General features: G+C 47.6%; 2 protein-coding genes across 5 annotated transcripts in view; both read left to right on the plus strand.

Annotated features, from left to right (window-relative positions):
• Positions 1-244: 244 nt before the first annotated feature.
• MARVELD1 (MARVEL domain containing 1) lies at positions 245-4,710 on the plus strand. The gene is made up of 2 exons (XM_010833079.1): positions 245-2,563; positions 4,142-4,710. Exon 1 carries the CDS (start codon positions 424-426, stop codon positions 943-945), a length of 522 nt encoding a protein of 173 aa, XP_010831381.1. The 5' UTR covers positions 245-423; the 3' UTR covers positions 946-2,563; positions 4,142-4,710.
• Positions 4,711-17,763: 13,053 nt separating this feature from the next.
• The window catches only part of ZFYVE27 (zinc finger, FYVE domain containing 27), a 22,673-nt gene continuing 16,599 nt past the window's right edge, over positions 17,764-23,837 (plus strand). Inside the window, exons 1-2 of one of the 4 annotated variants that reach the window (XM_010833082.1) lie at positions 17,764-17,959; positions 19,407-19,604. In XM_010833082.1, the coding sequence (XP_010831384.1) occupies positions 19,408-19,604 (197 nt within the window). In that variant the 5' untranslated portion in view covers positions 17,764-17,959; position 19,407. The other 3 variants (XM_010833081.1, XM_010833083.1, XM_010833080.1) reach the window with 3 other exon arrangements.

A 23,837-nucleotide genomic window follows, 5' to 3' on the forward strand; every position in this document is an offset into this window, starting at 1 on the left:
TGTGGTATAAACTTTTCCCAGTCGGACGGAAAGGAAGACTTGCGTCCTGCTGGGTGCGCTCCGCCCTGCCCCGAGGAGAAAGGAATCCGAGTTGGGAGTTTGGCGACTGGTGGACGAGGCCCAAAAAGAGAGAAGGCAGGAAGCCGGGAGGAGCGCGTGGGGGTGGAGACGAAGTGGGGGAAGAGAGAGGGCGGGCAGGAGGGGTGGAGAGAGAGTAAGGGAGAAAGAGAGGGCTGCGGGGAGGAGAGCGGGGAGGAAGGGAGGGGAGAAGGGGAGAGGAAGAGAGGAGGACTCGGAGAGGAGCGAGGAGGCCGCAGCGAGCGTCAGGGGCACGTCCGCCGGGCCCATCCCCGCGAGCCAGACGCCGCCATTCCGCTGCTCGGGGCCCCGCCGCCGCCGCCGCCGCCGCCGCGCCCGGGGGCCATGCTCCCGCCGCCCCCGCGCCAGCCACCGCCCCAGGCGCGCGCGGCCCGCGGCGCGGTGAGCCTGCAGCGGGCCTTTCTGCGCGGCCCGCTGGGCGTGCTGCGGCTTCTGCAGCTGCTGGCGGGCGCCGCCTTCTGGATCACCATCGCCACCAGCCGGTACCAAGGCCCCGTGCACTTCGCGCTCTTCGTGTCCGTGCTCTTCTGGCTGCTGACCCTGGCCCTCTACTTCCTAACGCTGCTGGGCAAGCAGGAGCTGGTGCCGGTGCTGGGCTCGCGCTGGCTGGTGGTCAACGTGGCGCACGACCTGCTGGCGGCCGCGCTCTACGGCGCAGCGATGGGCATCATGATCGGGCAGACGCAGAGTCACAGCTACTGCAACCTCAAGGATTACCAGATGTCCTGCGCCTACCACGCTTTCCTGGCGGCAGCGGTCTGCGGCGGTCTCTGCCTCGGCCTCTACCTGCTCTCGGCGCTCTACGGAGGCTGCCGCCACTGCCAAGGCGAACGGGAGGTGGCGTGAGGCCGCCGCGCCGCGGGGCTGGGCACCCGTCCTTCCAGCTGCCGCCGCCCCGCTCTCGGGCGCCCTGGCACCCTCCCTTCGCCCCGCGTTCCCGTCGCCTCCCGTACCCCAGAGCCCCGATCGCAGTTCCCGCCCCCAAGGCATCGCCGCGGCCCAGAGCCGGGACAGCTGCGCGGTCTCCTGGGACCCCATGGGCTACATCCGAGGGGGCGGACACACACTCGCAGATGGGCCGCCCTGAGGCGAAGCCTCGCGGTTCCTCTTCCCCTTCCCGGCCGCGAGCAAGACGTGGACAGGCGCCGCGTAGATCCGGGCGAGGCTCCCAAAGTGGAATCTGTATACTGGCGGCGCCGCTGCCCCCTCCCTTCCGCCCCGCTTTGGGCAGAGCGCCCCCTCGCCCCGGCCCTCCTTACAGCCCCGAGTGCTGAAAAAAGCAGGCACGCCGCCGCGGGCGGAGCCGGGGACTGGCCTCCGCTGGTCTCAACTTGAGCGACGGGTGTGGTTTTAGTCTGGGATTGCGCGGGTACTCTGCGCAGCCCTTTGGGGCCGTCCCTCGGTGCTTTGATGTCTTGCGTTGGGGCCCATCTGCAACGGTGAAGATGGATAGGAAGTGCCCGTGGATTGTGACCTTTTCCTCTGCCTGTTCCGCCTTTGTCGTCGGGGTTCAAGCAGGTCTGGCCGTACCGCCCACTTGATTTCCTGGCCTCACCTTCCCAGCCTTCTTCTCACCGGCTTCTGTTCCATCCCCACCTCCCTGTATCTTTTTGCGTTAGGGATCCCACGTCACCGTCAAGGAATGTTAGGCGAGCCCCACCCTTTTTTGCAGATGGAGACTAAGATAATGCCCTTGGGAACAGCCAGAAAAAGATTAGAACCCCATCTTCCCACCCCAAGTCAAGAGTTGTCTAGCAGTGTTTACTTTAAAGTCTTGGATGCTTCTGGGAATCCTGGCTCTGGAGCTAGTTAATGGATGGTTTCAAGGCCAGGGGGGGTTGTCAAAGGTGCTTTCTCCCTTTTTTTGAAGATTCACAATGCTCATTAGCATATCAAAGGCTCTGAGAAGTCCTGCACTGAAAGAGGCCCCTGAGTAATGGAATTTACAGTGTTAAGTGCCTCTGGACTGGGATCAGTTTCTCCCACCTTATATTCCTTGTAGTCCTGACTCTCATTTATCAGCAAGGGGCCCAGCCCATTGGCTGTGGTCTGTTTGAAGAGGTGGGGCACTCCCTCTCTTCCCAGGGAATTTCTATAGCAGAGAGAACCTGAGACTCCCTGTGTAAAAGATAAGATAGCCACCCCTGCCAGGCCAACGGTAGCCTGGGGGACAGTGGATTTGAACATTCCTTTACTAAGGGAAACGCTACCCACTCCAGTATTCTGGCCTGGAGAATTCCATAGTCTGTGGGGTCACAAAGAGGTGGACACTACTGAGTGACTTCCACTTTACGTTTTTTTGGGGAAATGAAGCCAAGTTTATCCAGATGGTTTCCCGGTTTCCCAGTCAAAAGAAATATCACCCCTAAGAGATGCTGACATTGACCATAAGCAACTGGCAGCAGTGGGTCACACCAAACAGAGAACACTCTGGATCTGGGATGAACAGCTGGCCAGCTGTAAGGTAAGATGCTTCTTGGCTTTCTGGAGAGATCATAGACCTTTGAATAAAAAAGCTCAGAGACCCCTCCTTTTCTAACAGCTAAAGGGTTTTCATTCAGAGAGCAAGTTGAAGGGATGTCAGTAATAACCACAATGTCCAGAGTTGTGACAATTCAACTTTTTTGCCAAGTCCTCAGAAGTTTGCTCTTTGGAAAAGTTTTGACCCTCTCTGGATTAGAAACTAGAATAGAGGAGGTCAGAATATGTTTTTGTGAGCATGTTTGTAAAGCTTAGTGGAGATGTCTTCGGTTTCTCTGTGATGAGATCTAAGTGAGGGTGTGGAGTGCTTTTGTAAGTTTTACAGAGTCACCACTTTGCATCTTTCCAGCCCTACTGTGTGCCTGGCACTACTCAAAGGACTCAGTGTATTTATTTCATTCTCTCACTAAGCCTCTTGAGCTGCGTTCTATTCTTATTTCCATATTCTATATGAGGAATATGAGTCTCAGAGAGGTTAAGTAACTTACCTAGAGTCTCCCAGCTGGTGAGTGGTGAAGCTCAGATTTGAAACCTGGCAGCCTGACCTTTCCAGAACCAGGCTGTACTGTATTTCAATAGGGTGTCAATGCATGTTAGATACCATTAACATGGTTATCTTGATTTTTGATTTACTTATTTTTAAAATTTTTGACCAACCCACGTGGCTTGCAGGGTCTTTGTTCCCTGAACAGGGGTCGAACCTGTGCTGTGCCCTTGGCAGTGAAAGCGCTGAGTCCTAGCCATGGACTGCCAGGGAATTCCCCATGGTTATCTTGAGAAAAAAAGTTTTTGTAATTGTGGTAAAATATTTCTAACATGCAATTGATCGTTGAAACCATCTTTGAAGCGAACAGTTCAATGGCGTTAAATACATCCACATTGTTGTATGACCATCAGCACCACCCATCTCCAGAACTTTTTCATCTTGCAAAACTAAAACTCTATACCCATTACAATTGTGATTGTTCGTGTGATTGTTGCCGTTGTTTTCTGTCCTCTGGGAAATTCTGGGAAATCCTGAGCCCTTCAGCGTCTCAGGCTGGAGTCCTGCTGCCAGGCCTGCCGTGCTGTCCGCACCCCCACCCCCATCCCCACCCCACCCCCGCCTGTTTCCTCAGATCCCACCGCTGGTGCCAGCCAGGGCCGGGGGGTGGGCTCTGCTGGAGTGCTGGGGGTGTCTGGAAGCCCAGCGACTTTGTTTCTTCTGTTTCAAGTTTCCATGTTGCTGAGGCCATGGAGACTCCCAGAGCAGGTCATGCCCGTGTCTCCTAGGGCCCACTTCCCTGGGCCAGCAGAAGGTTTCAGTGTCTTCACTGGCCATGGAGGGATGAGGGAAGGGGGAACAGTCTTTGCTCAGCAGCTCCCTTTCCTGGGGTATGACGTATTCAGTGGAACAGCCAAGATGGTGAAGGTTCATTTTGCCTTGACATAGAGAAATCCCCCTTCTGCTTGTGTCTGTGACTTGGCACAAGCTTCCAGACACCTGGAACTGAGCCATGCACCCCTGAACCCTAAACAATGGCTTTTAAGCTCCAGCACATGCTGCTTTTCTCTATTTTAGATCATCACAGCTCATCTGCAGCTCAGATCCGGCCCGCTGAGGACCTCTTCTTAGCCTCAAGCCCATGGTGCTCTGTCTGTGATCAGATGACCTTACTCAGGAGCAGACGTCTCCCTGGCCTTCATGGTACCTTATCCAGCCACACGTGCCTGAAACATTCCAGAGCTCACCGGCTCTGCTAGCTGTGCCTTCCTGCTTGGCCTCCCACTGCTTCTCCAAGATGTGGGAAGGACCTGAAGACGGCCCCACACCATCTTCTGCTCCCTTCCAGGACCCGGGCCGTGGGCAAGGCCATCTGAAGTTGGTCTGGAACTTTGAGTTCTGGAGGCAGCCTCCTTGGCCTCCCTCTCTGGACTCCAGGACTCTATCCAACCTGAGATTGCTGTGGGCTGTCCCCAGCCCAAAAGTCTGGGACCACTTGCAGGCCCAGGAGAGGATTTCTCTGGTGTTCTGCGAAGGCCAAAAGAGAGGGTGGGTGAGGAAGGGTAGGGAGTGGGGACCGAAGTGCCTCATTCAGTAGTTTAGTGATGATGACGGATACGCTTTTCTGAATAAACTGGTTTGTCTGATCTGAGTGTATGTGTCTTCTCTCCTGCCCACTCTGTGCCAGGTCCCCCAGCCTCCTTCCATCATCACATTTTGCCACACTTGTCTGCCTCCTTTCTGCTTTCCTGGCTTCCCCTTCTTTCTGGGAGGGAAAGAAAAATGAGGTCATAGGTTTCCAGTTAAGGCAGGACACAGGAATCAGAGGAATAAAACTATGTCTGTCCCTGATTGAGGCTGGAGGGAATTCCAGAAGCTCCTGCCCTGGCTGTCAATGGGCCCTCTGTTTGGGGAGCTCCACTGCCTGATGGACTGGCACAGAATGACTATGGTGACAGAGCCAGAGGACCCTGTTCTGGTGCAAACCCATCATTTTACAGAAGGGGGAAATGAACTCCAGGTGGAGTGGAACCTTGCCTAGCATTACAGAGCTGACTGGGGCCACAGTGGGGTCTCTTAGAGCCCAGGCTCTGGGTGTTTCCTGCAGGCCACTGTGCCTGGTCTGGTGTTGCCTCCTGGACACACCCAATCTGGTCCCCAGTCTCTGCCTTCCAGCCACAGCCTGCCGACTGAGGTGCCCTGGAAAGGGCTGGAGGGTAGTTAACAGACTTCCTTGTTGGCACCTTCCTCCTGTGACCTGGGCTTGAAGTCTGTAGCCTGGACATAGAGTTCTATTGGCAGAACCACCTAGAACAGCTCCAGGCAGAGACTGGATACTGTGTGTGCTCCACACCCACTCTCTTCCGAAGCACCCACCTCAATATACAGCATAGTCTGACTCTTTCTGATTCTCTCTCTCTTTCCTCCTCCTCTCCATGGTTTGGATTTCCAGATGGAGGAAAATGCTACCAGTTGCCCAGGATCTTCCTTTTCTCCCCTCTTCCCTCTGTGTCAATTCATGAATATCATGAAAATAAAAAGTAGCCTTTATGCAAAGGCAGGTAAGCCCCTGCTCTACTTTAGCTTGGTGGAGCATTTGCTATTGAAAATGTGCTTTTACTTGCATTATCTTATTTGATCTTGTCACCAGTCTAGAGGTTGGCACTGCCTGTTCAATAGAAGCAATAGAGTCCCAGAGAGAAGGGCCTTATCTATGGCCACTGCTGCTGCTGCTGCTAAGTCGCTTCAGTCGTGTCCGACTCTGTGCAACCCCATAGACGGCAGCCCACCAGGCTCCTCTGACCATGGGATTTTCCAGGCAAGAGTACTGGAGTGGGTTGCCATTGCCTTCTCCGATCTATGGCCACACAGCTGGCAAATGGCAAGACTGAGCCTGGAAGGTAGATGTTGTTTTACTACCCTCTGCAGGCAGCCAGTTGCTAAGCCCCATGGGCCTCTGGCAGGCTCTGAGGTGGAAGGGGAGTTTGGTTTTCGATTGTGGAGACCAGGTGTGCAGGAATGGCCTAATCTGATATTTCCTGTTTAATGCCAGGGGCACTTTTAAATAAGACACTGCTCCTAGGGGACTTAATTGAGACTATTTGGGTCTGGGGAATCTGAGGGATTTGTTCATTTCTATTATTTTTCCTGCTTTTCTAGGGATAGGGAGTGGGATGGCCAGTGGTGAGTAAGAATTAAGAACTTCTTTCCAAAAAAAAAAAAAGAATTTCTTTCCAGACATAAAAGGAAAGAGCAGGGATATGAGAGAAAAGTCTTGTTAGCAGTATTTGTATTTTTATTGTTTTTGTTTGTTACAATTGCTATTTGTAGAATAAAATAGCAATATATACCTATTAATTTTTTTTAAGTATATAAAGTAAATGAAGTCATTCGATCATCCTAATCTCATATCTGAGATAAGCTATTGTTCACTATTAAGCCTTCTTCCTTAATTTTTATAACTAATTAAACATATGGATGCTTACTCACATACATACATACACACACACACATTTACACTCTTCCACAGCTTGCTTTAAAAATTAAACAATAATAAAGTTCTAACCCTTTCTACATGTTCTGTAAATATAATAATATAGCTCTGTGCATGTGCTAAGTCGCTTCAGTCATGTCTGACTCTTTCTGACACCATGGACTGTATCCCACCAGGCTCCTCTGTCCATGGGATTCTCCAGGCAAATACAGGAGTGGGTTGCCCTGCCCTCCTTCAGGGGATCTTCCCGACCCAGGGATTGAACCTGCGTCTCTTACAACTCCATCGGCAAGCGGGTTCTTTACCACTAGTGCGGCCTGAGAAGCCCTGCTGCTGCTAAGTCACTTCAGTCGTGTCCGACTCTGTGTGACCCCATAGACGGCCTCCTACCAGGCTCCTCTTTCCCTGGGATTCTCCAGGCAAGAACACTGGAGTGGGTTGCCATTTCCCTCTCCAATGCATGAAAGTGAAAAGTGAAAGTGAAGTCACTCAGTCATCTCCGACTCTTAGCAACCTCATGGACTGCAGCCTACCAGGCTCCTGCATCCATGGGATTTTCCAGGCAAGAGTACTGGAGTGGGGTGTCATTGCTAGCCCTTTTTAAATGTCTACATAAATAGTCAGAAACTGCAAGAATTTGGGGGGCTTTCAGGATCATTTGTAACATTCTAATATTGGCTATTGCTTCTCAGCCTTTTGTCTAAGGTCAAGTGTAGTATCTAATATTGGCTAACTGTTACTCCCTAGGCTGCTTTCCATGGATATCATAGTATAAACTGGTCCTTTTGTTTTTTTTCAAACTGATGAAAAGTTAGAAACTTGGGAGGGACGTGACTTGCCCAGCTCTGTGTTCCTTGTGCCCAGAGTGCCAAGAGTAGCAAGGAGGGGAAGGAGCAGAGGGGTGGGCATATTCCACTTCACGGCCAGACCTGGGGAGAAGAGCACCAGGGATTGGGGTGAGTAGGGGCAGATGAAGAGAGGCGAGCAGGGCCTGACCCTCTCTGGACCGTACATGGCAAAGGGGAGGTATGCTGGGGACGTGGCCAGAACCTCGGGAGCACTCTGGGAACAGCCCGCAGGACGGTGTGGGCCTCCACACCAACTTCATCCGCCTGAGGAAATTCCAGTAAGCCCTTTTGCCCTCCCTGTTCCATGACCCCAATTCTTTTCGAACTGGGGGGGTTTGGGGATCTTGTAGGCACCAAGGCTGTGATGTTCCTTTGCCAGCACTGTGGTGAGGGCCAGCTCCCAGAGGCAGTCCCTCTGCTCCTTGATGCCAGCATGGTGGGACAGAGCGGAGGGATGGGTGTGCAGCCTGTTCTTGCTGTCATCTCCAGGAGTCCAGAAGGGGGCTCTCTGATGCCCCAGGTAAAGCACTTCTGAGAAAGATGAGAAGGGGGAACAAAGTGAACTAACTTTACCAAGTGTTCGCAATGAGCCGAGAACATGCTGGAGAAGGCATAGGCTTCCCACTCCAGTATTCTTGGACAGCCCTTGTGGCTCAGCTGGTAAAGAATCTGCATGCAATGTGGGTGTCCTGGGTTCGATCCCTGGGTTGGGAAGATCCCCTGGAGAAGGGAAAGGCTACCCACTCCAGTATTCTGACCTGGAGAATTCCATGGAATAGACCATGGGGTCACAAAGAGTCGGACAGGACTGAGTGCCTTTCACTTTCACTTTTCAAGAACATGTTGGATGCCTCATGTAACATCCTTATCATTCTCACCAGCCCATGTGGTATTAAAAGCTCCCATTTAACAGACATGGAGACAAGCTCAGAAGGGTAAACTGATTTCCCCAGGGCACTTGACCAAGTAACAGAAACAAGATGCAAAGTCAGATCTAAGCTACCACGCTCTGCTGTGAGGATTTCCCAGCAGACCGTTTCTCCTGGCCATCCAGACTTCACCCAGAGCGGCACTAGCTTTTGTAATAGTTCTGTCTTAAGCTAAGGCAGGAAGGAAAGCTATGTTATTACAGGCCTGAATTATCTCAACTTCTCTTTTCCTGCTTTAAAATGAAGTTGGATAATGGCCTTCAGGTTTGATCAGCTCACTGGGCTTAGGTCACTCTCCTAAGGCCCTGGAGACAGTCCCTCTGTCTGCCGGACAGATGTCAGAAGCATTTATAAAACTGCTCCTCCACCCAGCCCTTCTCCCTCTCAAAACCCCGTGCCATAGGTCTGATTGTCTGACCCAACCCTGAACTTTTGTATACTGAACTCCGTCTTTTACAATCTTGTCCTATATTTTGGGTTGGAATTCCCAATCTCACCAGCCATAGATTGAATCCTCTACCTGTTTTTTCTTGTATCCAGATTTAAGTTTTCTTGAAAAGATGGCATTGAAGTGTTAAAAAATTATTGCTACTTTCCTGAAGTTCAGGACTGCCTTCTTTCCTATGGAATCTGAGATCCTTCTTGCTCTCCTTTTAATTCCTTTTGGCAGTCTCCTGGCTGAGCCCCTGTGCTGCAAGCAGTTCTGACTCTTCAGCTTGAAAGGACTCTCTATTTTCATCTTGTTTTCTGGGGTTCCAGTCCCTCTGGAGAGACAAACTGACCATGAGTTTTCAGGTGTCAGCAGTGGGACATTCACAAACTCTCCTCATTACATGTCTGCAGGATCTTCAATGATTGCATTCAAGTCAAAATTAGCCCAGGAACACGGGGCGTTTCCAGCAACAATTACTTGCTTGACTTCCCTAGCCATTGCATATCTGGGCATTTCACAACATTTCCTCACATCCTGGTAAACTCTGTTGTATTTTTCAGCTTGTTTCTATCTCCTCCCAGCCATCCCTAGGAACTAGTGAACTTGCTGAGTTTGTTTTTCCTTTTAAGTTAAACCTGATGAACTCCATCAATGATCTTAAGATAGTGGGCCGGAAGACTGAGGTGATGGGGTCTTTTTTTGTAGTGACTGTGATAGGGATAATAAAAATGATGATATTGTTACTGATAATGGCATTAATAGTAATAAAGACGACACATGTCCCAGTTTCTTCACAGTTCGCAAAGATGCTCGGAGAGGTAAAGTGCTTGCCTATATGTATATATATATATGGCTTTCCAGGTGGTGCTAGTGGTAAAGAACCCACCTGCCAGTGTGGGAGATATAAGAGATGCGAGTTTGATCCCTGGATGGGAAAGATCCCCTGGAGAAGGGCATGGCAACCCACTCCAGTATTCTTACCTGGAGAATTCCATGGACAGAGGAGCCTGGCAGGCTGCAATCCATGTAGTCACAAAAGAGTGGGACATGACTGAAGCGACTTTGCGTGCACACACACACACATATATGTATATATATATACACATATGCACACAGATTTATTAGGGTATACTCATACATTAAACTGTACATGGTTTAAATGTACATTCTGGTGAATTTTGACATGTGTATTCTTGTGAAGCCTTCACAATTAAGGCTATGAACATATCCATAGTTCCCCAAAGCTTTTTTGTGTCCCCTTGTACCTTGTAATATCTTTTTCCCTTTCCCATCTCCCCACCCCACAAACCTACTCATCTCTGTCCCGTGATGGTAGATTAGTTTATCTAAATGGAATGTACAATATGTGCCTTTTCTTTTCCGGTGGGGGGGGCAGTCTGACCTCTTATACTCCCTCATTTTGAGATTCATTCATGTTACTGTTGTAATAATAGTTCATCTATTTTTAGCTACCTCTGAGTATTATTCCATTGTATGGATATACTATAATTTGCTTATCCATTCACCTGCTGATGGATATTTACATTGTTTCAAGTTTTCGGTTTTTGCAGATAAAGCTACTGTGAACATTCATGCACAAATATTTGTGTGGACATTTGTCTTTGGTAGATACCTAGCGGTGGAATGGCTCAGCTGTGCGGTAGGCGTATTTTTGTTGTTGTTGTTATTTTTATTGGCCTTGTTCCAGGTGTAATTTGTCTATTTGTGTGTATGTGCTCTTGCCTGACATTTGTATCAGGGATGGTCATTCTAGACTCAGAAGAAATCGGAAAGTTTTCTGTCTTGTTCTGTTTTCCAGAATAGTTTATATAATTTTACTGATGAGTTTAATAAAATTGTCTACACATTAACCTGAACCTGATGTCTTTTAGAAAGCTTTGGGGTTTTTTTGTTGTTTAATTTTGCCTGAGGTGCATGGCTTGCAGGATCTCAGTTCTCCAACTGGGGACTGAAAGCCTGGAATTCTAATCACTAGGAAACCAGAGAAATCCCTTTAAGGAAGTTCTTGGTTAATTTTCTCAATGTCTTAATGGTAGCTGGTCTTCGCAGGTATTTTTGTGGGTTATCTATTGCTCTTCCATTGGTGGCACTTTAAGTCATCTCTCCCACTAATTCTCTCATCTAATTTTCCAATTTACTGATAAGATGAGAACTTGAGGGAAGAACTCTACGCTATTCTTCTCTATATTCCCATGAAAGGCACATAATAAGTGGTCGTTTGGTAGAATGAATGAATATTGGTTTTAAGTTGCTGTAACAAACACACCTCAACATTTCAGTGTCTCATGCGAAGAGTTGACTCATTGGAAAAGACTCTGATGCTGGGAGGGATTGGGGGCAGGAGGAGAAGGGGACGACAGAGGATGAGATGGCTGGACGGCATCACTAACTCGATGGACGTGAGTCTGAGTGAACTCTGGGAGTTGGTGATGGATAGGGAGGCCTGGCATGCTGCGATTCATGGGGTCGCAAAGAGTCGGACAGGACTGAGTGACTGAACTGAACTGAACTGAACTGAAACTATAATAAAAGCCTATTTATTGTTCACATATAATTCTATTTCTTCCTCACCTAGCTGTCCATTGTGGATATTCCAGGCCATTAGGAGGTTTCCACCATGCAATGATTCAGGGACTAAGGGCTCCTTCCATCTTGTGGCCTAGCCATCACTTCTGCATTGAGCTGGCATTTGGGAGATTTCTGAATTTACTAGAAGTGGCATTTATCACTACACTCTTCCTTTGGGGAGTCACATGACCTAATCTATATGTAAGGGGGTTGGAAATGTAGTCCCTCGTGGGGCATCAGCTGCTCGGCTCCAGCTCTATACCCTGGAAGAGGGAAAGGAACTTTCGGGTGGACAGTCCACAGGTTTTATTGCTGAGGGTTTCACTGCCTTGCTCTGTGAGACTTTTTTTGTGCCCGTGTTTGATGAATGGTTGTTTTCATGGCTGCCAAGAGCTGTTGAGTAAGAGTGTAACAGCAGACATTCATTTCCTTGCTGTGTTTGTCCGACAACTCACTGTGTCACAGCTGGAAAACTCATTACTCATGAGGACTTCTTTCCCAGGTACAAGAACATAAAGATATATTTATTGAACAGTTTTCAGAGTAATGGCAGTGAGCTATTAATCCAAAAATATACCCAAATAATAAGTTTAAATACTAGAGAAAATCCAAATAGTAAAGAGAATCTAAAAATACATACCAGTCAAATATTTCTTTCATTTGTTTATTTAAAAAGTTGAAACAGTTCCTTTAAGATAAAATGTCACAAAGAAATTGTCCATATTAGAGCGTACAATTCAGTGGTTTTAGTATACTCACTAAGATGTGCAACTGTTACCACTATCCAGTTTCAAAACATTTCCATCCCAATCCCCCCAAAAAGAAACACTGTACCAGTTCCTTCCTCCAACAATTCCTTCCACCCAATTCCTTCTTCCACCCAGTCACTGGCAGCCTCTAATCAATCTACTTCCTGTCTCTATGGATTCTCCTATTCTAGACATTCCATATAAATGGAATTAAAGAATATGTGATCTTTTGTGTGTACATAGCATAATGTTTTCAAGGTTCATCTATGTTGTAGCACATATCAATATTTTGTTACTTTTTATGATAAATATAAATAATAGTCCACTAATGGGTATGTCACACTTTATCATTCTTTCATTTAATTTTTTTTAAAATTGTGGCAAAATACACATACCATCTTAATCACTTTTTAAATGTACAATTCACTGGTTTTGAGTATGTTCATACTATTGGGCAACCATCTCCAGAACTCTTCTTATCTTTCAAAACTGAAAGTCCTTTTGATGTTTGGCAAAACTAATACAATTATGTAAAGTTTAAAAATAAAATAAAATTAAAAAAAAACCCTGAAAGTCCATGCTCATTAAATAATAAATCCTTTTTCCTCCTTCCTCCAGCCTCTGAAAACCACTATTCAATACCTTCTGTCTCTATAAATTTGACTGCTCTAGGTACTTCGTGTAAGTGTAATCATATAGTGACTGGCTGATTTCACTCAGCATTAATATCTTCAAGGTCCATTCATTGTAGCCTGTGTCAGAATTTCCTAACATTTTAAAGAGAAATAGTCCATTGTATACAGATACACTGCACTTTGTTTATCTATCTCTCACTTAAGGGACACTTGGGTTGCTTCCACATTTTAGCTTTTGCGATTGAAACTGTTATGAACATGGGAGTACACATATCTCTTTGAGACCCTGCTTCCTCCTCTCCTGTGTGTATACACGAAAGTGGCATTGTTGGATCATATGGTGATGCTATGCTTAATTTCTTATGAAGTGCCATAAACTGTTTTCCATACAGTCTGCACCATTTACATTCCCGCCAACAGCACACAAGGCTTCTGCTTTCTCCACATCCTCATGAACACTTGTTGTTTTCTGTGTTACTCATTTATTTTAAAACAAGTATTTGTTGAGTACCTGTTACGCCGAGGCTCTGCTCTATACTTGGCAGAAAGTGGGACTGGCAAGATGTCAAGTCATAGTCTCCCTTGCTCTCAGGATCTCAGGGCACAATGAGGGAGATAGATAGTCATGTTCAAGAGAAATATTGAAATGCAAGCTGAAAGGACTTCCTACGGGCTGTCCAGTGGTTAAGACTCTGCCTTTCCACTGCAGGGGCTTGGGTTTGATCCCTGGTCGGGGAAAGAAGTTACCACAAGCTGTGTGGCCAGAAAAAAAAAAAGAAGAAGAAGAAAAGAAAAAAGAAATGTAAGATGATAACGGCTCTATAGAGATGAAAGAGTCTGTGCAAACACAGAGGAGGAAGTGAGAAATGATACCGGCAAGTCTCTACAAAGAACCTGATACTCAAGCTGGATTGTTAAAAGGTGAGCCTGAGGAGATGAGGCGGAAGGGAGTGTAATTGAAGCCAGCAGAGCAGCACATATTAGCCAGCCTCCAAGATGGCAGCGAGGACGGCCCCAAGTAGCCTCCCTTCCTGGTGGTTATGCTTTCATATACTCCTCCCATTAGGCACTGGACGTTGACTAGTTCTGACCCGAAAAACCAATGGGATGCTGTGAAAGTTACAGTGTGTGACTTCTGAGGATATGGCACAGGAGACCTTGTGGCTTCCTGCCTTGCTCCCTCTTCGATCTCCTGCTCTAGGGGAAGTCAGCTGTCATGTGGTGGGGATGCTCAAGATGCCTCCTGTAGAGTCCCAAGTGAAGAGGAACGGAAACCCCCTGCCAGCCTGTCAGCATAAGCCTGTCAGCACCACGTGGGAAAGTAAATCCCGCAGTGCCATCAGATAGCAGCAGCCCTGGCCAACATCTGACTACAGTCTCACAAAGCCCCTCAGCCAAAACCACTCACTAACATGCTGGTAATTTCCAGACCAAAACCACCCCAAAGCCAAATAATATATATTTATTATTGTTTTGGGACTTCCCTGGTGGCTCAGACGGTAAAGCGTCTGCCTACAATGCGGGAGACCTGGTTTCGATCCCTGGCTCGGGAAGATCCCCTGGAGAAGGAAATGGCAATCCACTCCAGTACTACTGCCTGGAAAATCCCATGGACAGAGGAGCCTGGTAGGCTACAGTCCATGGGGTAGCAAAGTGTTGGACACGACTGAGCGACTTCAATTTCCTTTCTTTCCTTTCCTATTATTGTTTTAAGCCACTAAGTTTTGAAATAATCTGTGACACAACAAGAGATAACGAATGCAGCTAAGAGCATGAGAAGATCTGGTATATGTAGAAATGGTGGCATGAGAGACCACCGCCAGAAACCCCAATTTTAGAAAGGCTTCTGAAACGTCTGTGTAAGAGTGGGTGAGAGCGCCATCTGGTGGAGAAAGCTGTGCTTAGCCATTCCTTTCTTTCAGCATCTATTTTTCTAGCAATTAATAGTTCTACCTGACATTTCTCCAAGGGCCATGGGCGTGCGTGCTTAGTCGCTCAGCTGTGTCCCACTCTTTGTGATCCCATGGACTGCAGCCCGCCAGGCTCCTCTGCCCATGAAGATTCTCCAGGCAATACTGGAATGGGTTGCCATGCCCTCCTCCAGGGGATCTTCCCAACCCAGTGGTTGAACCCAGGTCTCCTGTATTGCAGGTGGCTTCTTTATCATCTGAGCCACCAGGGAAGCCCAAGAATACTGGAGTGGGTAGCCTATCCCTTCTCCAGGAGATCTTCTCTACCTAGGAATCAAACTGGGACCTCCTGCATTGCAGGTGAATTCTTTACCAGCTGAGCTATCAGGGAAGCCCAAGAGCCACAGTGAAGTCCGATTATGTGGGTCACATACACCTTTGCTTATAGATGCAAAGACTAACCTTTATTTATTTATTTTTTTGTGTGTGTGGATCACAACAAACTGGAAAGGACTAACCTTTAAAAAAATGTCATGTTAAGTATTAATTGGGCTTCCCAGGTGGCGTTAGTGGTAAAGAACCCACCTGCCAATGTTGCCAATGTAGGAGATGTAAGAGACAATCCCTGGGTTCAATCCCTGGGTCAGGAAGATTCCCTGGAGGAGGACATGGCAACCCACTCCAGTATGCTTGCCTGGGAAATCCCACGGACAGAGAAGCCTGGCGGGCTATGGTCCACGGGGTTGCAAAGAGTCGGACATGACTGAGGCAACTTAGCACGCACACAAGGTATTGATTAACCTCTTTTTCTATTTTATTTTCTCCTTTGGTCTCTTCCACCTATCAGCTATCCAGGGGAAAACACCAATGGCACCAGGATTTGAGGCAAAAAGTGAAGACTCAGAATGCTGGTGAAAGCAAAGAAGGAACCTGGAGAACTTGATTATGAAAAATGAGAATCAGGCTCCCAAAGCAGAATCCAGTTGACCAGGGGAAGTCTTTGATCGCTGATGTTGGCTGTGGCTGTTTTCCCTTTTTGATCTCTAGAGCCTTTTTTTATCCTCCAATGTTTTCCTCAAATAATGTCTGGGAGTTGATACCCCTCAATTTCATAGCTGCCAAGAGAGAAAACCAATAAAACTACTAGCTACAGTCAGCTTCAGGCCAGTGGTGAGATAGACCCAAGGAGGAGGGATTGTAAAGAAACTGAAATCTACCTTTGGAGTAAATTACTGATGGTGGAATTTCAGTTACTGTATAAAAAATATTCTTTTCTCTGCTTTTCCTAGCCTCATTCTAAAGAAGGACAAGCAGAGTCCAGCAGAAAAGCCTGGCCCAGCCACAAAGCCTGGCCCATTCCTCTAAGAAGCAGGAGCAGAGAGATTTCTAAATACAGCTTAGTGGTCAGTGGGGGATTTGGATCTGTCTACCTTCTGGCTGTTTGGAGAGGGAAGTGATTACTTCCGACTGGGGCAATCAGGGAAGGAGTGCAGCATCTGACTCCTGCTTAGATGAATGGGCTTCTCTGATGTCTCAGATGGTAAAGAATCCATCTGCCAATCCAGGAGACGAAGGTTCTGTCCCTTGGTCTGGAAGATCTCCCTGGAGAAGTGAATGGCTACCCACTCCAGTATTCTTGCCTGGTGAATTCCATGGACAGAGGAGCCTGGCGGGCTACCATGCACAGGATGAGGAAGAGTCAGACACTGACTTAGTGATGAACACTTTCACTTTTCACTTAGATGAATGGGTTGGATTTGGACCCAAGTACAAGTGGGAGAAAGGCATTCCTCCCTGAGCTCACAGCACAAGCAATGTAAGATCAGAGTGCAAGGGGTGCTTGAAGGTAACAGTAGAGGAGTTCAGTCTGATGAAGTGAAGAGGCCTGGGAAGGGGAGTAGCAGGGGATAAGGCCAGTGAATACAGACTAAGGAGGTGATGGTATAGTTGGGGGGTGGGCAGGATCAGATGACCCGTGAGGTTAAAATTCCAGCTCACAGTAGCATACTAGCTGAGAGACACTGAAGTTCCTTGACAAATCTCAGATTCCTCATCTATGAAATGGCAATAACCCTAATAATTGGGTTGTTGGAAAAGAACTAGATAAGATCGGGCCTTCCCTGATGCTTCAGTGGTAAAGAATCCGCCTGTAATGCAGGAGTGGAGAAGGAAATGGCAACCCCCTGGTGGGCTGCTGTGCATAGGGTCTCACAGTGACTTAGCATGCATGCATGCATTGGAGACGGAAATGGCAACCCGCTCCAATATTCTTGCCTGGAGAATTCCAGGGACAGAGGAGCCTGGTGGGCTGCTGTCTATGGGGTCTCACAGTGTCAGACACGACTGAAGCAATTTAGCAGCAGCAGCAGCAGTAATGCAGGAGATGCGGGTTCAGTCCCTGGGTTGGGAAGATCCCCTGCAGAAGGAAACAGCAAGGCACTCCAGTATTCTTGCCTGGAGAATCCTATAAACAGAGGAGCCTAGCGTGCTAAAGACCATAGGGTCGCATAGAGTCCGATACGACTGAAGTGACTTAGCAAGCACGCACATAAAGAGCTTAGTCCAGTACCCGGCGCCTGGTTAGTCCTCCGTAAATAAAGGCTAATGTTATTATTAATGCAAAGGCAGCTTTAAGGGCGATTAACTGGGCAACACAGTGAGAAGTGGGTTGAATTGGGAAGGACTTGCCCAGGACCTTGTACACAGTAGCTACTCAGGAAACACTGAACAGAATTGCATTCTCTGCTAGGCATCGGGCATGCAGGGGTATGGTTTCTGCCGTTTGTAAGATCATGGTCCACAGGGAGTCAGGTAAGTACCAAAGTTGGTGGGGAGAGGATGCAGACATAAATTCTTCAGATTATCTTCACTTCAACTGTTCCCTGCCAGAAGCGACGCGGGGGCCACGAGGGGCAGAATCCCCTCGCAGAAGCTCCCAGGGTTTAGCGAACCGCGGGTAATACTAGAGTTAAGCCAGGACCCCGGGCGGAGAAGAAAAATTACGCAGGCGCAGTGCGGCTGCCGGGGCTCACCTGTCCCAGAGTGGGCGGAGCTAAACCGGGAGCGGAGCCGGAGGCCGGGCGGGCGCGATGACGTCAGGGCTCGGCGCCGGAGAGCAATCGCGTCCCGGAAGTGGCGGCGGAGGGGAAGGCGGAGGAGGGTCTCAGTCTTACGACTTCAGAGCGGCCTTGGGAAGAGGTTCGTCGTCGGGGTGGGGCGGGCCTGAGGAAACGTTCCGGGGTCCAGTGGCCCTATCAAGTGCCTCCTGGCCGTCCCCGCCCCCTCCCCATCAACGCAGCGACCGGGTAGGTGAGGTGCCACCCCCTCCCCACCCTGGTGCGTCTGCCAACTGTGCGGAGTTGGGCGCCAGAACGCCACGGGGGCCACCACCTGCTGGCCCAGGGACCTTGGGTGTGGCCTTCTCTGGTTTGGTCCTCTGGGCCGCGTCAGCCTCCCTGACCTGCAGAGATGATGGCCCGGCCCCTGCCGGGGCAGACTTGCTTCACCTCCTCCCGTGCTCCTCGCGCCCGCCCTGGGTCCTAGCTCCGCCTGCGGGGACTTCAGGTTCCTGATGGCCCCTTTGTCACCCTCCCCTTCAAACACCCGCTTCCCCCCGCCGTCCCAGATCGAAGCCCCTACCCTTGGACTCCCTATTGTTGCTGTGCGCCAAGGCTCTGCCTCCTTGTTTACTTAAACTTAGCGTTTCGGTAGAGTTTGAGATTAGGAAAGAGAATGAGAGCGCCTGTGGCTCTCCGCATCCGAGAAGGAAGGGAATGGAGTGTTGTGGAAGGTAATGACGGCCGCGTGGGGTTCAGGAGGGGAAAAGGGGAGGAGGGTAACGGGCAGGGTTGGTTCAGAAAGTTGTTGGTAACTGAAGGGAGCGGGGGAAAGGTTAACCCGGGCAGAAGAAAGCTCTGGGTTCCTGGAGGATGAGCAGTTGATTCCTTCATTCCGCGAGCATTTATTGCATTCCCACTGTGTGCATAAACAGTGGAAGACAGTCTCTAACCTGGTGGAAGTCAAGGTTAAGAGGGATGACTGGCAAGAAAGCACGGAGTTTTGCTTTGGTGTGATAAGTGCCGTTAGGGGTGAGTACATGATCTTTTGTGAGCATGGTAGGGTCTCCCAGTCCAGACTGGGGATGTTGGCAAAGTCTTCTCAGAGCCAGAGAGTGATGCTTAAGCTGATACCTGAAAGATGAATAGGAATTAACTAGGGAAAAAGTGGAAGAACATTTCAGGACATCGTTTCTCTTGAGACCCCAGGCTGCCTCCCACCGGTAGCCATGTGTGTTTGGTCTTTATTGCTTATACTCTTCATTGATCTGTGGAGGAAAAGAACAGTAGATGGAGAGTCAGAAGAGCAGGATTTTATACAGTTGACCCGTGAGCAATGCAGGGGTTGGGTGCTGACTGTGAAGTCAAAAACCAGAGTATGACTTACAGTAGGCCCTCCTGCCATTCCTCCGTATCCACCATTCAACCAACTGCAGATCATTTAGAACTGTAGTATTTACTATTAAAAAAAAATCTGTATATAAGTGGATCCGTGCAGTTCAAACCCATGTTTTCAGGGGTCAGCTGTCTCTGGGTAACTCACTTCGCCTTGCTGAATATCTTTCTCTGTGAAATGGGCTTTCCCCCTGTAGCCCTGCCTATCTTATAGGTTTGTTATGGCACCACATGAAATAATGCAGGTAGAAATGTGTTGAGCATTGGAAGTGCAGTGCAAATGTCAGGAATTCTTATGATTACAGGATGCAGACCTCAGAGCGAGAGGGCTGTGGACCGGAGGTGAGCCCCAGCACGGTCCCCGAGGCTACCCTGGAGTCTCTACCTGTTCCTACCAAGTTGCCGGCATTTGATCTGTTCAACTTGGTTCTGTCCTACAAGCGGCTTGAGGTCTACCTGGAACCCCTGAAGGACGCCGGTGATGGGGTCCGGTATTTGCTCAGGTACAGATTTTATTTAGAGTTACTCTAACCTGCTGGGCCTTTTGCCTTCCTGCTTTTAGTTGCACTGGCCACTTAGGCAGTGGCTGGGCTGTCCTTTCTGCCCTGCTGAGGAGCAGTTCTGGGAGGTCTACTGGGCCTCTGGGCTTATTCTTGGTCCACCCCTTATCTCAGACCCAACCCAGGAGAGGCAGGCACTGGGAACCATCTGGTCTTTCACCAGGGTTTCTTCTTTGTGGCTGGATAAGCTCGTATCCCAGGACTGCTACCTAGCCTTGACCATTGGGCCTTCTAGCTGAAGCATGCTTTTTTCTTTTTTCCTTCTCTCCCAATATTAGCATAATTTATATTAAAATTAGGATGCAAACAAGTATCTATGAATAAACAGGTACTATTTTCACTAATCCTTTAGGCTTATGGCTCTCAAAATTTTTTGTTCCTATTCTGCTTTGATTTTCATCCTCGGTAAGTTTTTTCTCCTTTCAGCTCACTTTATTTCTTTTGTTAAAGTATTTAAAATTACAAATACATGCAATTCTGCTCCCAAAACACTTCTGTTTGTCTCTAAATAATAATGCTTAAAAAAAAATAACATCATACCGAACAAAATTAACAATGTGATTCCTTGATATCACCCTATACCCAGTTCATATTCACATTTCCTCAGTTGCCCCAAGAATGTCATCTACCATTGTTTTGGCCCAATCAGGCTCCAAACCAGGGCCATGCATTCTGTGCAGTTATTATGTCCCTTAGATCTTTCTTGTTGAAATGGTCTTCATGACACTGATGTGCTGGAGGCTCAGCTGAGTGTGCTGGAGAATTTCCTACCTAGATTTGTCTGGTTGATGTTTCTTCCTGGTGCAGACTGGAGGTTAAATTTAAAAGTTGGATTAGATTCAAGTTAAAAAAAAATAAAGTTTTTTTTTTTTTTGCAAAGGTCTTGTGTTCTTAATATTGCATGGTAATGGGAGTCACATAAAACCAGCTTGTCCTAAAGAGCAGTTGTTCTTCATCTAGAGCCTGTGCGTGGTGCTGTAGGGGTTATTGACTCTCCTGACCCTGCCTGTAAAGTTGTGCAGGCACATGTGTGTATTTCTAGGGAGAAGGTCATCAGATTCTAGGAAAGACCTTCAACCAGCTCAGATGCCTGAGAGAGACAGGTTGGAGACAGGGCGAGTAGAGTTGGGTTAATTTCTCGAGGTGCTACAGAGTATTCATTCTTAACCTCAGTCTGGAAATAATTGGAACTTTATTTTTAACTCTGTCCAAGGCCCCCCGTTTCTCTTGTTTGCCCCAGAACTCCTTTAATTTATGGCATTATCCCTAGAGATGAGCTGTCAGGGTTCCAGAGCAACGTTCTCTACTTTTAGATGACTGTGCTGTCGACGTAAGGGGTAGGGAGGTGGTGTCAGAAGGGGCCGGCTTTGTAGTTCCATCATGACCAGCTAGCTGCGATGAACTGTGGTCTTCCTCAGGGGAGTGTGTGGGCTTCACAGGGCTATGCTGTCTTGTGTTTTCTGCTGTGTATATGTGCGTGCCCCTGTGCACACAAGCATGGGTATGTATATACCTGCATATATGTGTATGTGTGTTTTGCCTTTTTGTGGCAAAGTGCAAAAGTTAAATATATCCTTAAAAAATATCTATATATCTATATATCTGTATATATATCTCCTGCCTTTTTCCTATTCTGGCACAGGTCTATCAGCACTTCTTGGCACTAATGTGTTAGGATTTTTCCATTTTATGAAGTTAGAAATCTGAGGATGTGGTGGGATTGAAAAAGTTGGCTGGGGGAGGAGCACTGGGCCTAAAAAGCCCCCAGGAGCTGTGGCCTCCGAGCCGCTGGGAGATGGAGCACTGGTCTGTGAAAGTGGCTGTCAGGTTCGTTTGTGTGTTTGGTTGTTCTTTCTCAGTAAAGAGGATTTGACTTTGAAGAAGGACCTAATCTTGAGCTTCTTTGAGGTCTGAAGCCTGGAGCCGTAGTTGATTTTTAAGACTTCTCTCTTCTGGGATCGGCTACTCCAGTAAGTGGGTCTCCATGAACAGAGTGTCAATAAAGACATCAGATAGAATGGAAGAATCGGGGAATTCCCTCGTGGTCCGGTGGTTAAGACTCTGCACTTCTGCAGAAGGCGTGGGTTCAATCCCTGGGGGTGGAGGAATTAAGAAATCACGTGTTGCTCGGGCGTGGCCAAAAGAAATCTTTTTTGTTTTTTAATTAAAAAAAAAAAAAGGCTTTAAATGAAAGTGACCTCAGTGGCTGTGTAATGTTTTTATTTCTGAGATGGGATTGGCCTTAGATCTGACTTTTAATTTGCTTTTGCTCTGGTAGAGCAAGTAGATGGGTCTGAGGTCTAATTAGGGTGGTGTAAGTTGGAGTGTTTGCAATTTTAAGACGAAGAGAAAGGTTATTTCACTCCCTTACTCATAACTCTCATTAAAAAATAAAAGCAGCTCATAAATTAGTTAACCTCATTTTGTAACTGTGAAATACCCCAATTAGAGCAAAAGAACATGCATTGAAGTTCTGAATACATTGCAACTTAGCTGTTGATTTTTATATTTGCCTTTCTCCTCTGAGGGCTCACCTTATATACACTGATACTGCTCTTTAGAATGTAGGTGTCAGTGGCTTTGTTATTACGTCTGTGCTCCCTTTATCCTATTAAATGTGCTTTATCAAGGACTAAGCCAGCGGCATTTGCTTGAACTCAGTACCCTCACTCTGATTTTCTTTCCTCTGTCTTTGGGGGCTTCTGTGTTGCCGTTTGGTGGTGGTGGAAGCCGGGTCTGTGTTTGGTTCTGAGAGTTCCAGTTCACTTCGGGCATGTTTGCTGAGAGAATGCTAATCCTAGTTTGTCTTCATTTTTTATATATTGAAATCTTTATAATTTTCATTCCTTTGGAATTAATGTATGTTTAAAACTCACAGAAAGAAGAGAAAATGGCAGATAAGGTCAAAGAAATCCTTCACATTTGTTCACTCAATTTTCATGTTAGATGAATCTTATGCAGGCGGTGTATGTTCCTTTAAAATTAAAAAAAGAATATATTGCATACCAACTCTATCTCAGTAAATACAAAGAATAAAGGAAACCTTTAAAGAAGAATGTCATTGACACCTCTTAAAGAGAATAAAACCTTACACAACACAAGTTAAACAGAGTTATAACATTAAGAGATAATTTTATAAATTCTTGCTCCTCTTGTGGTTTCCAGAGGCTACCTTTTCTCACCCTGGGGCCTGGGGTGTGACCTCAGGTCTCTCTCCCGGTCGCCTGTCCAAGTGAGAGGTCCACTTTTCATTTCTTCCTGACTGTCTGAGTTACCTTTGAGCTCCCGGGCCTCCTCTTGCTCCTGGTTGGGAAGACCTGGCTGGAGGGGCAGCTGCCTTCAGTGACCAGGACTCTCTGTATTGCAGGTTCAGTTCAGTTCAGTCGTGTCTGACTCTTTGCAACCCCATGGACTGCAGCATGCCAGGCTTCCCTGTCCATCGCCAACTCCCAGAGCTTGCTCATGTCCATAGAGTCGGTGATGCCATCCAACCATCTCATTTTCTATCATCCCCTTCTCCTCCTGCCTTCAATCTTTCCCAGCATCAGGGTCTTTTCTAAGGAGTCAGTTCTTTGCATTAGGTGACCAAAGGATTGGAGCTTCAGCATCAGTCCTTCCAATGAATATCCAGGACTGATTTCCTTTAGGATGGACTGGTTTGATCTTGCAGTCCAAGGAACTCTCAAGAGTCTTCTCTAACACCATGGTTCAGAAGCATCAATTCTTCAGCGCTCAGCCTTCTTTATGGTCCAACTCTCACATCCATACATGACTACTGGAAAAAACCATAGGTTTGAGTAGACCGTCCTTTGTCAGCAAAGTAATGTCTCTGCTTATTAATATGCTGTCTAGGTTGGTCATAGCTTTTCTTCCAAGGAGCAAGCGTCTTTTAATTTCATGGCTGCAGTCACCATCTGCAGTGATTTTGGAGCCCAAGAAAATAAAGTCTGTCACTGTTTTCATTGTTTCCCCATCTATTTGCCATGAAGTAATGGGACCGGATGCCCTGATCTTAGTTTTTTGAATGTTGAGTTTTAAGCCAGCTTTTTCACTCTCTTCTTTCACTTTCATCAAGAGGCTCTTTAGTTCTTCTCCGCTTTTTGCCATAAGGGTGGTGTCATCTGCGTATCTGAGGTTATTGATATTTCTCCCAGCAATCTTGATTCCAGCTTCTGT

This window comes from Bison bison, unplaced genomic scaffold (assembly GCF_000754665.1).
Source record: "Bison bison bison isolate TAMUID 2011002044 unplaced genomic scaffold, Bison_UMD1.0 scf7180017862979, whole genome shotgun sequence".
Lineage (NCBI taxonomy): Eukaryota > Metazoa > Chordata > Mammalia > Artiodactyla > Bovidae > Bison > Bison bison.